This window comes from Lissotriton vulgaris, chromosome 11 (genome assembly GCF_964263255.1).
Source record: "Lissotriton vulgaris chromosome 11, aLisVul1.2, whole genome shotgun sequence".
Lineage (NCBI taxonomy): Eukaryota > Metazoa > Chordata > Amphibia > Caudata > Salamandridae > Lissotriton > Lissotriton vulgaris.
Window position 1 is genome coordinate 1088935359 of NC_141699.1, and position 13768 is coordinate 1088949126.

At 47.7% G+C, this 13768-nt stretch overlaps 1 protein-coding gene across 1 annotated transcript in view; it reads left to right on the top strand.

Moving 5' to 3' along the window:
- The window catches only part of LOC147684197 (uncharacterized), a 165987-nt gene that overhangs the window by 117838 nt on the left and 34381 nt on the right, over positions 1 to 13768 (top strand). Inside the window, exon 10 of the mRNA XM_086942609.1 lies at positions 7436 to 7614. Coding sequence (XP_086798735.1) covers positions 7436 to 7614 — 179 coding nt within the window. The remainder of the gene's footprint in view (positions 1 to 7435; positions 7615 to 13768) is intronic.

Here is a 13768-nt window from a genome sequence, read left to right on the forward strand (position 1 = left end):
GCCTGGGACCCGCACCCATATACCTCCGCCCAAGGAAGCTCAGTAAGACAGCGCACCCCCACGGCACGGCGCAGAGGACAACATGGCGGGTCTCAGGAAAAAGGGGGACCGTACGCTGCCGAAGATGTTAGTGAAAAACAATGGTAGAACTGACAAAGCGCCACCCTCCCCCGACATCACAAAATCACAGCCGGGGCCCCCCGATAACCAAGTGCCCATCACTAAATCTTTCCTGGAGGCCCTGTTCAACTCTCTTAGGGACGACTTCAAGTCCCTGCAGCAAGAGGTCGCCGGGGAGGTCAGAGAACTTAGGAGAGACGTGGAAGGCCTGGGGGAGGGCATGTTCACCATTGAGGAAGCCGACACCGCGAGGAGCGAGGAGATCGAGCAACTACAACAGGAAGTACTGCGACTCAAGGATCAACAGGTGGACCTCCAGGCTGATGCTGAAGACTTAGAAAATCGGTCCCGTCGAAACAACATACGGGTCCGGGGGGTCCCTCAGAAAGCCGAGGGGACAGACATCACCAGCTACCTTCAAGATCTTTTCCGGGAGATCCTGGGTGAACCCTCCAACTTCCCCATCCGAATAGACAGGGCCCACAGAGTGGGGCTCCCTAGGCGCTCGCCTGCCCCGCCACCTGACATTTTAGCGTTCCTCCCCCATGAGTTTCTGCTCAAAGAGAGGATTCTCCGTGAGACCCGAAGGCACCAGCCCCTTCACTTCCGCGGATCTCCCATCGCCCTGTATCAAGACCTTTCGGCTATCACGCTCCAAAAGCGGAAAACATTCAAGGTAGCCACGGATTTCCTGCGGAAACAAGAGATTCCATACTCCTGGGGCCACCCGTTCCGCCTGATCTTCAAATGGACCGGTGCCCTTCACCAGCTGCGATCCCTCAAGGACACTTGTGCGCTATTGAACATAGACTTAACAGAGGACACAGCGCCAATGTGGTCCCCCCAGGGCCCTTCCAGGGGGGGCTGGCAGACAGTGGGTCGCAGACGCTCTCCGGAGTTGCTCTCTAAACCCGGGGCACATATCATCTCCCAGGAGAGAGCCACAGCCATCTTAGAAGTGACCAGAGAAACAGCGTCTTCTGATTGACCTCCTTGCCAGGGGGGACCACCTTCGCACTTTTACGCGCTGGGCTAGGGGGTTGGACGGGGAGCCACGAGGGTCGCCGCTGAACACTGCCCCACTAGTTGTATTTACCACAGCCCTGTGTTGGACTGACAGGACTGGGATTTTGTCTTCACACAGTTGGGAAGTTGGGACGGGGTGGGTGGGGGTAGGGGGCTTTTGGGGGCGAGGGGCCTGTTGGGGAAGGGGAGGAGTTTTCTTAGTGGGGGACGGTTGGGGGTTGGGGGGATGGGGAGGTTGGGAGGTTGGGGTTGGGGGGAGGGTGGCGTGGGTTGGTCTCTTTTTGGGTCCAGTGCTCAGTTCGGGGGTAGGAGAGAGATGGGGGGAGGGGTCAGGGTGGTTGGGGAAGGGGGTGGGGGGGAAGTCCAGTGCTCCAGCTTTTCCTCAAGTCTGTGAGTTACACTTCTGCCCAGGCCACTGGGGGTCAGTTTGGTACCCTTGTTTCTTTCCTCATCAGAGATCACTTGACCGACAATGCACACGCGCCCCGCACCTTGACACATCATGATGCCCAACAATCTTAAGATATTGACCCTAAATGTACGGGGTCTTAATAACCCGGTCAAGAGATGCGTGGTACTTTCCTACTTGGAGAGCACACGTGCGGACATCTGCCTGCTCCAGGAGACGCACCTGCTGACACGGGACTGCCACAGACTCTGCTCACGTGCATTTCCGGGACAATATTTCTCTTCTGGGCCCACCAAAACCGCAAGAGTGGCGATCCTGGTGGCACGCCACTTCAAGGGAAAGGTTCTGCATAAAACTGCAGATCTGCGAGGTAGACTCTTGGCATACTGCTTTGCCTTGAATGGCCTAGCACTCACGATTGGCTCCTTGTACTGCCCCAACGAGGGCCAACAACAATTCCTTCACTCAGCCCTCACTGACATCACAGCGACATCAGACAGGCACATTATACTAGGAGGCGACATGAACATGGTCTTTGACGCAGCCCTTGACAGGTCGAGTCAACGCACTCATCAAGCAGGGACACTATCTACTGCATGCACTGCGAGACTGCAGGACCTCGACCTTCACGATCTATGGCGTATCAGCCACCCACAAGAAAGAGAGTACTCTTATTACTCCGCGGCACACAAAACGTATGCTCGAATAGATCACTTTGTAGCAACTGGACCGGTGTGTACCCTCACCGCGTCTACAGATATAGAGGTCATTTCACTGTCCGATCACGCGCCAGTCATCACGACAATTGCCATACCGCCTACATCACCCCCCCCCCAGGGTATGGCGACTCCGCGAAACTCTACTGCCACGGAAGGTCATAGTAAAGCACATCCAGACAGCTATACAGGACTACCTGACCCACAACGCCAATTCCGACACCACTCTCATGACCCAATGGGCAGCTTTGAAAGCGGTCCTCCGAGGGGAATTTATTGCCCTCTCCTCAGCCGAGAACCGGGATAGGCAGGCCAAACGGGAGGAGCTTACCCAACGGGTACAGGAATTAGAACAAATGCACCAGCGAACGGGAGCTCCAAGAATTTGGAAACAACTCAAGGTAATACGGCAACTGCTAGCAGCCATAGATATTGTCGCGCGGAATACACCGCGCTGCGACTTAAGCACGCCTACTATACCAGTGGAGACAGGTGCGGTCGCATGCTGGCCAACCGGTTGAGGGTGGTGCGGCAACAACAGAGAGTCAAGGAGATATCCCGCCCAGATGCGTCTAAAGTGTCAGACGATGCGCAGATTGCGGAGACATTCCGCGACTTCTACGCCGAGTTATATACCGGCGACCCCCCGAATGTACGTTCCGCGGAGCAATACCTGGACAGGGGTCACGCTTCCTTCCCTCGCTCCGGTACAGACAGAGTATTTGGAGAGGGACATCCGCATCGAGGAAGTAATTGCCGCAATTGCCCGGCTTAAGGTAGGTAAGGCACCGGGGCCGGACGGTTTCTCCACCATCTTCTACAAGATCTTCTGCGCCACCCTGGCCCCACTGCTCAATCGCCTCTTCAACACCATCGCGGAACCCGGGGCAATCACGCCGGATCTCCTCAGTGCGTCCCTTTTGGTCATTCCGAAGCCTGGAAAGGATAGGTCCAAATGCGGAGCGCACCGACCGATATCACTCCTTAACGTCGACCGCAAGCTGTACACCGGCATACTAGCGGCATGTCTTGCCCCCTAATTGCCGGGCCTAGTGGACCCTGACCAGGCGGGTTTCATCCCTGAACTACAGACTGTAGACAATACCAAGAGGGTAGTCCACCTAATTGAAACAGCCTCCCGCATACCGGGGGAGCGCATGATTCTAACCGTTGACGCTGAGAAAGCGCTTGACCGTGTACACTGGCCCTACCTGGAACTGGTGCTGGCTAAGGTCGGGATAGGGGGGAAATTCAGAACCCTTGTCTTCAACTGTTACAGATTGCCCACGGCAGTAGTCCGGGTTAATGGATATAGCTCGACAGGGTTCACGATTGAGAGAGGGACGAGGCAGGGATGCCCGTTGTCACCACTTCTCTTCGCCCTCTACATGGAACCCCTCAGCCAAAGGATTCAGCAAAATCGGGACGCAACGGGCATAAAGTTTGGCGGGGACATACATACCATCAGTCTCTATGCGATGATATATTGAGCTCCCTAGATCACCAGCGATCCGCTCTTCCGGCGTGCATGGCCGAGATCGACGCCTTTGTGGCGGTAGCCAGATTTAAAATGAATACAGATAGGTGCATCGCGTTAGATTTGTCACTCTTCGCTTCCACCAGGACCTACTTACAAAACCTCCTTCACATTCAGTGGGCGTCTGACACGGTTCCCAACTTGGGAATCCAGCTTGCCCCGACACTCGCCAGCATGTCCACTGCGAATTACGCCACCCTAGGCACGCGGATCCGAGAGGAACTGAATTGGTGGAGACACCTTCCCCTCTCTTTGCTGGGATGGATAGCGGCGGCCTAAATGACCGTTCTGCCGCAAATCCTATACCTTTTTCGGGCCCTACCGCTTCGACCTCCCGCCGGATGGATCCGGCAAACACAGGCGGACCTAACCCAGTTCTTCTGGCAAGGCCCGAAGCCCAGTCTGAAGAGGACGATCGCCACAATGGCCCCGGAGGCCGGAGGGCTGGGCACCCCCGATTTGCACAAATACTACCAGGTGGCGCAATTACGGTATTTAGTAGAGTGGAGCAGTTGGGAATCCGAAAAGCATTGGCTCTTTCAGGACCAGGCAGTGGCGGGGCGCCCGCTACAGGAGATCTCCTTTCTTCCAAAGCCACACAAACCAGCAAACTTTTACGCCTCTCACATCACTCGAATTCCCCTGAAGGTCTTGGACGCTACCAATATTTCCCATGAACTCACCACATTTCCCTCCCCACTAACACCACTGGTAGACAACCCAGACGTTAACCCGGGCATGGAGAAAGGGTCCTTTGCACATTGGAGACAGGAAGGCTGCCGGTTCCTATATCATATCTATGGCGCAGACGGGGTGCTCCCGTTCCCGCTCTTCAAACAGGAATACGGCTTCCCCGAGTCAGAACGCATGCGCTACCTCCAGGTGAGGCACTGGGCGCTCCAACCACAGGTCCGTGAGACCGCGGAGAGACGTTTCACACCATACGAAAGCTGGCTGCTGACGCGCGCCTCCGACACTAAACTTATCTCGGACATCTATAAGATGATTCAGACCCCACCAACACACATCCACAACCCAGGTCAGGAACGTTGGGAGAGGGAGTTGGGAAGGACCCTAAGCCACAAGTAATGGGAGGGAATTGCTTATAGGGCGCGCCATTCTGCATATCACACGGGACTCACCGAGACACTCACGAAAATCTCCACATACTGGTATTACACCCCTGAGCGGCTGTACGAGATGGACCACACCAAGGACAGACTCTGTTGGAGAGGGTGTGGGCAAGTAGGTAATCTGGTACATATATTGTGCGACTGCCCTCATCTCCAGCCATATTGGACGCACATACTAGACGAAACTGATAAACATTTCATGACTGAAATACCACGTTTTCCGGCTTATGTTCTCCTGGGCCTCCCCAACGCACTGACATACCCGTTACGCTCTCGCAGGGGACACCAAATAGCCATTGCACTAGGATCAGCGATGCAAAACATCCTCACACATTGGCGCACCACTACACTCCCTTCTACCACAGGTTGGCTCCACAGGATGTGGCACGTACTGGGTATGGAGAAACTGTCCCTCACACTGGCAATTTGAAGAACTCTGCCAGCCCTTCCGATCCCTGTTACTTACGGAATTCACAGAAATAACATGTCCCCGCTACCTTCGATTACTGCGTCTTACTGAGGCGGCGACCAAGGACCCTTGAGATAGCTCCCGCGGGCGGAAATTCTCTGGCTTGTGAGGTTAGTCAGCCTGGGGAAGACACGGGCACAGAACGGAGGCTGGGGGGTGGAGGGGTTCGGAAGGGGGGGGGGGGCTCGAATTGTTACTGTTTTGTTACTATATACTGCACAGTGCTGCTCTTTCCCAGACAGGTCGGACTTTGACAACATAGCCAGGGCCTTCTCAAGCCTTGATCTGCTTATAGGGGCCTGTGGGCCGGACCTACGTCATAGTTATGTACAATGTACCTTACTGCACTGTCTTCCAATAATAAGATTTAAACCTAAAAGTAAAATTGTAGTCCTTCTTCTTTTTTTGTGAAATGTTGAGATTTTTGGCTTTAAAATTCTGGTCACCCTACATATCGGGCACAGCCTGACCTGCAGGCCACAGCCAACAGACAGGTGTGAGCCCTCGGAGTGCTCCTCTGTAGTCGAGAAGCACAATATATTCTTGATTGCGTTTTAAACTGCTGAAGACTACCTTCCAACCATGAGCTAGAAAATGGCAGCTGCACCGAGGTGCTTGACTGACGTGAGCAGCAATGGACAACTGCAGTCTAGACGTCTGCTCAGCAGATAAAGGTGCTTTGCTGGGTAAACAAGATGTGGTTTATTAAGTAAAAGCGAATAGCTGGAGCTGTAAGATCATTTGTGTAATTTGGGAGCTCCAACGTCATTTTTGGACCTTGCTTGGGGGAACCTCAGTAGTTACCAATTGACGCAGGTGCACGTTACTGGACTTTTAGGGTTCTGTGGGAGGTAATGTTGTGTCTTAATAAGAGCCTGTCTAGATCAATCAGTAATACACCTGCTTTTTGTTTAATTGGTCTCTTCTGTAGGCCAGTCCCCAAGAAGGTGGGGAAAGGATTAGTGGACATGGCTCTGGCTTTGGCCAAGTGACGTGTGGACATAGCCTGGAAATCCCCCAGGGAACCTAGTGTGGAGACATGAGTGTCTGATGTTATTCTCTGAGCATGGGGTAAAGAACGGGCACTCCAGAAGGAGGAAACCTGGAGCGTACGTTGCAGACCTATATATTGCTCTTCTCTGGAGGGAGGCGGTTGATGAATGAGAGTCTGTTGTTGATGAGGTTACAGTTGATATTGAGGAAGTGTAGACTTTGGGATGGAGTTCAGGTACGTGGGGAATAGATGCTGCTGTAGATAGATTGTATTGCCTTTCCCTGACCATCATCTCTTACCCCAGCTCCGCAGTATTTGATGTTCTCCTAACATCCTATAATAATCCTTTTTTTCCTGTGGAGAATGTCTATGTCTATCTATTCCGCTTTACTTCTTGAAATAAAAGTTACAATAGTCCTTGGCTGGAGGAATTCTCCAGCCATTTTCATTGTGGAAGGGGTTGAACTTTTAGATTGACAACAAAAGTTCATGTTTGTGAGCGTTCTCAACTTTCAAGGCAAACCAAACTTTGGAATGCCCCCTTCCCGCAAAATGAATGAGATTCTGACTGCAGAGGTTTTCTCACTCATGCCAAAGAAAGTCACCAGTATAATACATGTTCACTCAATGGATTTCTGGTGAGTGTAAAAATGGTAAATTAGGTTGTAAGGTTATGATTAGGACTGATTTCACCATTGTGAACAGTACCCATCAATTCCTACATTTTGTCCCTCAAAACCTGCCCAACAACAGAAGACTGCAGAAGATGCCAAAATTATCAGACAGGAGCAAATTGCTGTAAAACATGTGATGACACAGAGGGGTAAATAGTCTGATATTTTACGCCATTCCTCATTATTTCTTGATGGCTCTTCCAAAGAATCTAAAATGGGAGAAAACACTAAAAGTACATTTTCCATAAATGTAATGTGCATGTGAGAGTTTTTTGCATTTCAATTTAGCACAGATGTCTATATGCTTTATACTGTAGCAATTATTTATGTTTATTTATTTGTATACATTTTTTTCAGTCAAGGTGGTGCACACCTCATGAATGTCACAACTCAATTCAACTACAGCGGGGTTGCTGCTGAGATCAAGTACTTAAACGAGCAGTTGGTCCTGGCCTTAAACCATAAGATTGATATTCTCAGAGCAGTGACAGTCACAAAAAAGATTCTTTTAATTCAAGTCATCGATGGCACCACCAGTAAGTCAGTCTTTTTTTCTAGTTTGAAAACACTACATTGAAAAATTCCAGGAAAAAGTTTGACGATATATCAAGAAAGTTTGCACGGAAAATAAGATCAATGAGCTAAGTATTTAACATTATACGTAATTTATGAAATAGGCTTTTACAAAAAGTAGCAAGGCAAGTCAATATTAAAGCTTAGTGCTGTGTGTTTTTATAGACAGAAGACATACCAAAGATATACAAAATTATAAGATATAAACATAGCAAATTCAGAAAAGTAATAAAGATTTAGACAGAGCCAACCTAGAAGAAGAAGTAAAAATGATCATTATATAAAGTTGATTTATATTACAGGATAAACATAATTAGAACAGTTGGAAGTTGTTTAATAGTAAGATTAACCCCATGGCTGCTATGCGTTTTCCCCCCCTGTGCTGAAGTATCAGAGTACCCATTGTTCATGACGAGCTGGGCTCGTCATGAGTGTTTGAGGAGGCTACACCATGACGAGCCCAGCTCGTCATGAGTGTGGAAGGGGTTAAGACTCATGGAGTCTGAAAACTAACATTTGCATCAGAAGATGGAATGTGGTGTCTAGTAAAATATGTGGTGAATGATACCCAGAGAGAGTCGTTTTTAATTGTGGGGGTGAGATTACACTTGCTTTATTGATTCTATGATTATAACAGGGCATGTTGAACCAACTAGGAAATAAATAAATTATTGTGGCATCTTTCCAGCTGGATGTAATTATTTGTAAAACAATGGCCGTAACAAGGCATCAAGTTTGCCAACCATAAAAATTTCATTCCATATCTGTGAGGAGCAGCCAAGAAAAATGTGCAAAAAATCGAACTGGAAGAAGATAGAACAGATATGTAAAATTTCAGCCCAAACTTGTGACCAAGAATTACAAAAACAGAGGAACAATATAAAACATATGCATAAATCTGCTTTTCCAATTTCACATATCCAATATTTATCATCAATGGTAAGACTGTATTAGTGAAGAGAAGCAGGAGTCAAATGTACCAATTTGTAAAAATAGAATAGCGGTTGTGCAGTGCTAGCTGAAGATGATGTGCAATGGATTTTAGAACAGATATTATTCCAGGTCTGAAGTGACTAGGTACATATATAATCTAATTTTTATTGTCTCCACTTTGGATTTGGATCTATTAATAGGCAGCCTATCCTGGTGTTTATAAATATAAGAAGCATTATGGATGGGGACATACGTTAAAACAATGGGGGAAGTACTAGGAATAAGAGTACTTAATGAGAAAAGGACAAATATGTATTGGGAGATAATTTGTTTTAGCAATTCATATATTAGACTGGTGAACGGGAGATTTATTATCTTTGGAGGAGAGTAAATAATGTACAGAATGTATACCCCTTGTGATCCATTCACTCCAAATAATCAGTCAATTAAAAATGTAATTTTTTTTATTGTGCCAAATAGGACATTTGAGAACGGCCTGCAAAGGTGATAATGGGTGGCTAATAATAGACTTCACTAAGCTGAAAGATTTACGAATATTAGGAGAGGAAAAGGGCTAAGGATGATGTGATATAAAGACCGATCGTGTATTAGTGAATGGGGATATTTGCAATTCCGCCAGATGACACTAAACTGTGGAAAGAGTATTATCTGCTTTGGATAACAAAGGCCAAATTTGTTTTAAAGCAGGGGCAGAATTATATTAGGAAAGATCGGGAAAGTTCACCCCACCTGAATCACTAGGCTTCCTTAATTCAGACAGAGATATTGAGGAAAATTAAATTTTGGTCATGTTGTGTTCCCTAGCGCGTGCCCCACCGACTCCATGTACCAGCTTAAAGTGCATGTAACTTCCCTCCTGTGCCAGCTATGAAGACGCAAATACATTTGCGTCCAACGTTGACATGTCCTCTTTCAGATCCACCCTGAGTGGATTATATAGTCCGTTCCTAAGTATGCTATGCCACCGTCTTTTTGTAGTACACTTTTCATATTTTTCCTGCTCCAGAGCAGGCCCTGAATTTCTGCCATCGAGCCTCTTTTGTGGCTCCTGATTCTGCCCAGGCTACCTCTGTACCCGTGAACTCTGTCCTACTTTCAGCGCGGCCCCTCGCGCTCAGCTCAAGCCTGCTTTCTGCCAAGACTGACTATAACCTTCGAGTTATCTGTTCCGCTCCTCGAGAATGCATTCCTGCCTACTAGATCCTGTAAACATCCTCCTCAGCTGCAGAGCCAAAGGGCCGACCTGTCTTAATGCAAGTAATTCATAGCCTCTGTTGCCATGCTTCCATGGAAGGCCCCGTGCCCCACGCTTCACATGTAGACACTCAGGCGCTTATACACGCATCCACAGTTAGCATAGAATAGCTTCTGCCCTAGAGACCTTTCCGCCCAGATAGTATAGTTCCTAAACATCAGATATCAGATATGATAGAAGTACAAGTTGATCTGACATGCCAGACTTATGTCTCTTTCCGTCAGCGTAAATGTCAAGTCCCCTGCACCCCGTCAATCATACGTCATGCAGCTGCGCGCGCACACAAGCTTCCGATTTCTGCTGACATTGCAACATTCTGTTAGCACCACCCCTTGGTGCCACCCACTTGCGTCACCTATCAGTGACGTTTCTAGCACACACCTCTAGTTCACGCCTAGTTTACGCCTCTTGATGATGTACTAGCACCACGTGTATATTGTTATCTTGTCTTCTCTCAGCTGTTACGCCTCTTACATTATTCTTTATGGTATAAATCAAGTATATAAGCTATGTATTGTTAATAAAATTCAGCGCTCTATCCCTTCTGACACCCCTGTGGTGGTCAGAACATGATATCCTGATTCCTTCATGAGGAATAAAACCCTTAGAAACTCTAACACCACGGACTCTGTCTTTTTTCATTCTGATTGAGTTATTATTGATTAAGTACTTACCTGCATAGAAATTAAGAGAGTAAATTAATTATTTACGTCATTTTGGCGCCCGAATAGGGACCCCTCCCCCACCTCACGCGCCGGTTGGTGCGTTGCAAGCTATGTCCCCTGCCATCAGTTAGATGGAACACACGTGTACTGGCAGGATTTCCTGCATCTCCCTCTGACCCACGGAGGTGACGAAGACTGCGATCAGTGCCCAGACGAGGCGGTGAGGAGTGCGGAGGATCCCGACCAGAGCCTAGCCGAAAGAAGCAAGGTCCGAGGTGTGAAGAGGCCCACCAGTTTTCCGAAGTTTTCCGAAGTTTTCCGAAGTTTTCCGAAGTACCGAGTCGAGTCCAGTCGAGTTTTCCGAGGCCTTCTGTTTTCCGTGCTTCCCGGTGAGTACCATTGCTGGGTCGTATCTAGACGGGTTTGGGTACGCAAGTCCGGTCTGCACTGTTTTTAGGCAGTGTATCTGTATTGTTTAGCAGTATATCAAGTATTCCGAATTTCTGCACTGTTACACCAGTGTATCCGTACTGTTGAGCAGTACATCCAGTATAGGGGGGTAGTCATCAATGTCTTCAATGTTTTTATGTGATTAATGTTGTGGTATGAATGTGACTGTTTAAATGTGTATTATTGTGTTTCTTGTATCAACTAGCTGTAACTCGTATTAAGGAATAAAGATCTAGCGTTCAGTAATAAGTAAGCAAGATGCCGTTTTTCAACAAGTTAAAACAGATAGGAACTAGGAAAGGGTTACTGGAGGAAGAAATTCCTATCCCCCCTAGGGACACTCCAGGCAATTTTATGTATCAGAAACATGGCATAGATGCCATATTATATCTAGATTTATGGGCCGATTATACCAAGCACCTAGACGAAAGACACAGATGGCCTGTCACCGGAACATGGGATGCCGAGTGCATCATGAGGGTAGAAGAAGCATTATGGAAAAAGAAAGCTAGACAATCCCAGAAGGACGCCATAGAATTTTGGCGTAAGGAATCACGTAAGCGTGCTGACAAAGCACTCCGTAGAGAAGACAGACTTAAAGGGTCTAAAACCTAGTAGCGAGTCATATCCACACCTTTTTGTAACAAAACTAGTCGAGAACGCCCTACCATTAGTTAAAAATAGAGTGTACAAGGTTGAAAGTACTTGGCAGGCAAATACGCCATCCCAGATGTTACAAATGTTACAATATCACCAGAACAGAATTAGGGAAGAACAAGATCAGGAACAGAAACGTATGAAAGACACGAAAATGAAAATGTTAGTAGCTCAGACGATCCCAGCCGACGGTCATAGAAAAGGTGGGGCCCAGACCAATCATTCTGCAGCTCCCGTTAAAGGGACATGTAATTATTGCAAGCAGCCAGGTCATTACGTACATGAATGTCCAGTCCTGAAACACAACATCGCGACAGGTAAAACTAAAGAAAGACCGCATCCGCCTAGACATGAACAGGGTCATCAACAGACCTCACAGAACGAACAGCCAATGCAGAATACACAGCCTATGCATGATCAGTCCCATACAGTACAGACAGTAGCAGTACCGCAGCCACAGCATGCCCAGACACAGCCCATTGCCGCAACTCGGCAAGTCTTACAACAGATGTACCAGTATGCCCAGTCGGCATATCCAGATTATCCCCGATACACATGAAACAGCCTAGAGAGGGAAAGTGATTTGCCTCTTATTGAAATTCCTGTAGATCAAGAAGGTCCTTATGTACACAGTCACGTATTAGGAAAAGACAGAAAGTTTTTAATTGACACAGGGGCAAGTCGCACTACTATCAGTCACAATGAAGTCCCAGGGGCACCCCTCTCAGGCTCACAGAATGTTTCCCTTGGTTTTTCAGGACAGCCTATTGTAAACGAAGTATCAGAACCAGTACCATTAGCTGTGGGTCCATTATCTCGAGTTACAGATTTGTTACTTACGAAATCATGTCCCGAAAATTTGTTAGGAATTAAAACACTGAAGGCTCTAGGAGCTATAATATGCTGTTCCCCGGAGGGAGTCAGACTCTTTCTACGGGATTTCAAGGGTCATTATGTTTTACGTGATTTTGATGTCAGATTGAAAAATGTACCAGATCACTTATGGGCAAAAGGCCCAGCTGATGTAGGTTGTATGCATATCACTCCATACCGTGTTACACTCAAGACAGGAGTTGTCCTACCCAGAATCAGACAATACAAGTTACCACCCGATGCTGTAGTGGCTTTACTGAAAATAATTGAAGAGCTTATTGCCCAGGGAGTGGTCGTAGAGACCGACTCCAATATCTGTAATTCACCCATCATTCCAATTCTTAAACGTACAGACCGCAATGCACCGCCAGTATATCGGCTGGTGATTGATCTTCGAGAACTGAACAAATGCATTGTACCACAGTATCCTGTGGTCCCCGATATCTCTTCCCTATTGACTGCTATTGATTCAGAAGCAACGTTCTTTACTGTAATCGATCTCAAGAACGCTTTCTTCAGTGTACCTATTGACCCGGAGAGCCAATATCTCTTCGGATTCAGTTTAAATGGACGAAGTTTCAAATTTTCCCGCGCACCTCAAGGATTTACAGAAAGCCCCAGCATCTATAGTCAAGCACTGAAAAGACAACTAGATTGTATTCAAATGCCAGTTAATACCGCTTTACTGCAATACGTCGATGATCTACTGATCACCGCACGAAGTGAGCCCGAATGTGAACAAGCATCACTGACAGTTTTGCATTTTCTGGCAGACAAGGGACACAAGGTGTCCCCTTCAAAGCTACAATTCTGTGTTCAGCAAGTTGTGTACTTGGGTCACTTGCTGTCCAAAGTGGGGAGACAGCTCACTCCCGATCGCATTCAATTAATTGTAAATATGCCACGACCCCAGACACAAAAGGAAGTGCGGGCCTTCATAGGCCTCACCTCGTACTGCAGACAATGGATTCCTCAATATGCATTTCTAGCTAAACCACTCATCCAGTTAACGACGCAGGAGGTAGCAACTTCCATTGCCCTCCCTTGGACTCAGGAACACACACAAGCCTTTGAGGAATTAAAGAAAGCATTATGCCAAGCACCAGTTTTAGCAACACCATGTTACAGCAAACCGTTTACACTTTTTGTTACAGAACGTGATGGTACAGCATTGTCTGTCCTCACTCAAGATCAAGCAGGTTCACATAAGCCTTGCGCTTATTTTTCAAGTACATTGGATTCAGTAGCCCAGGCACTCCCTGC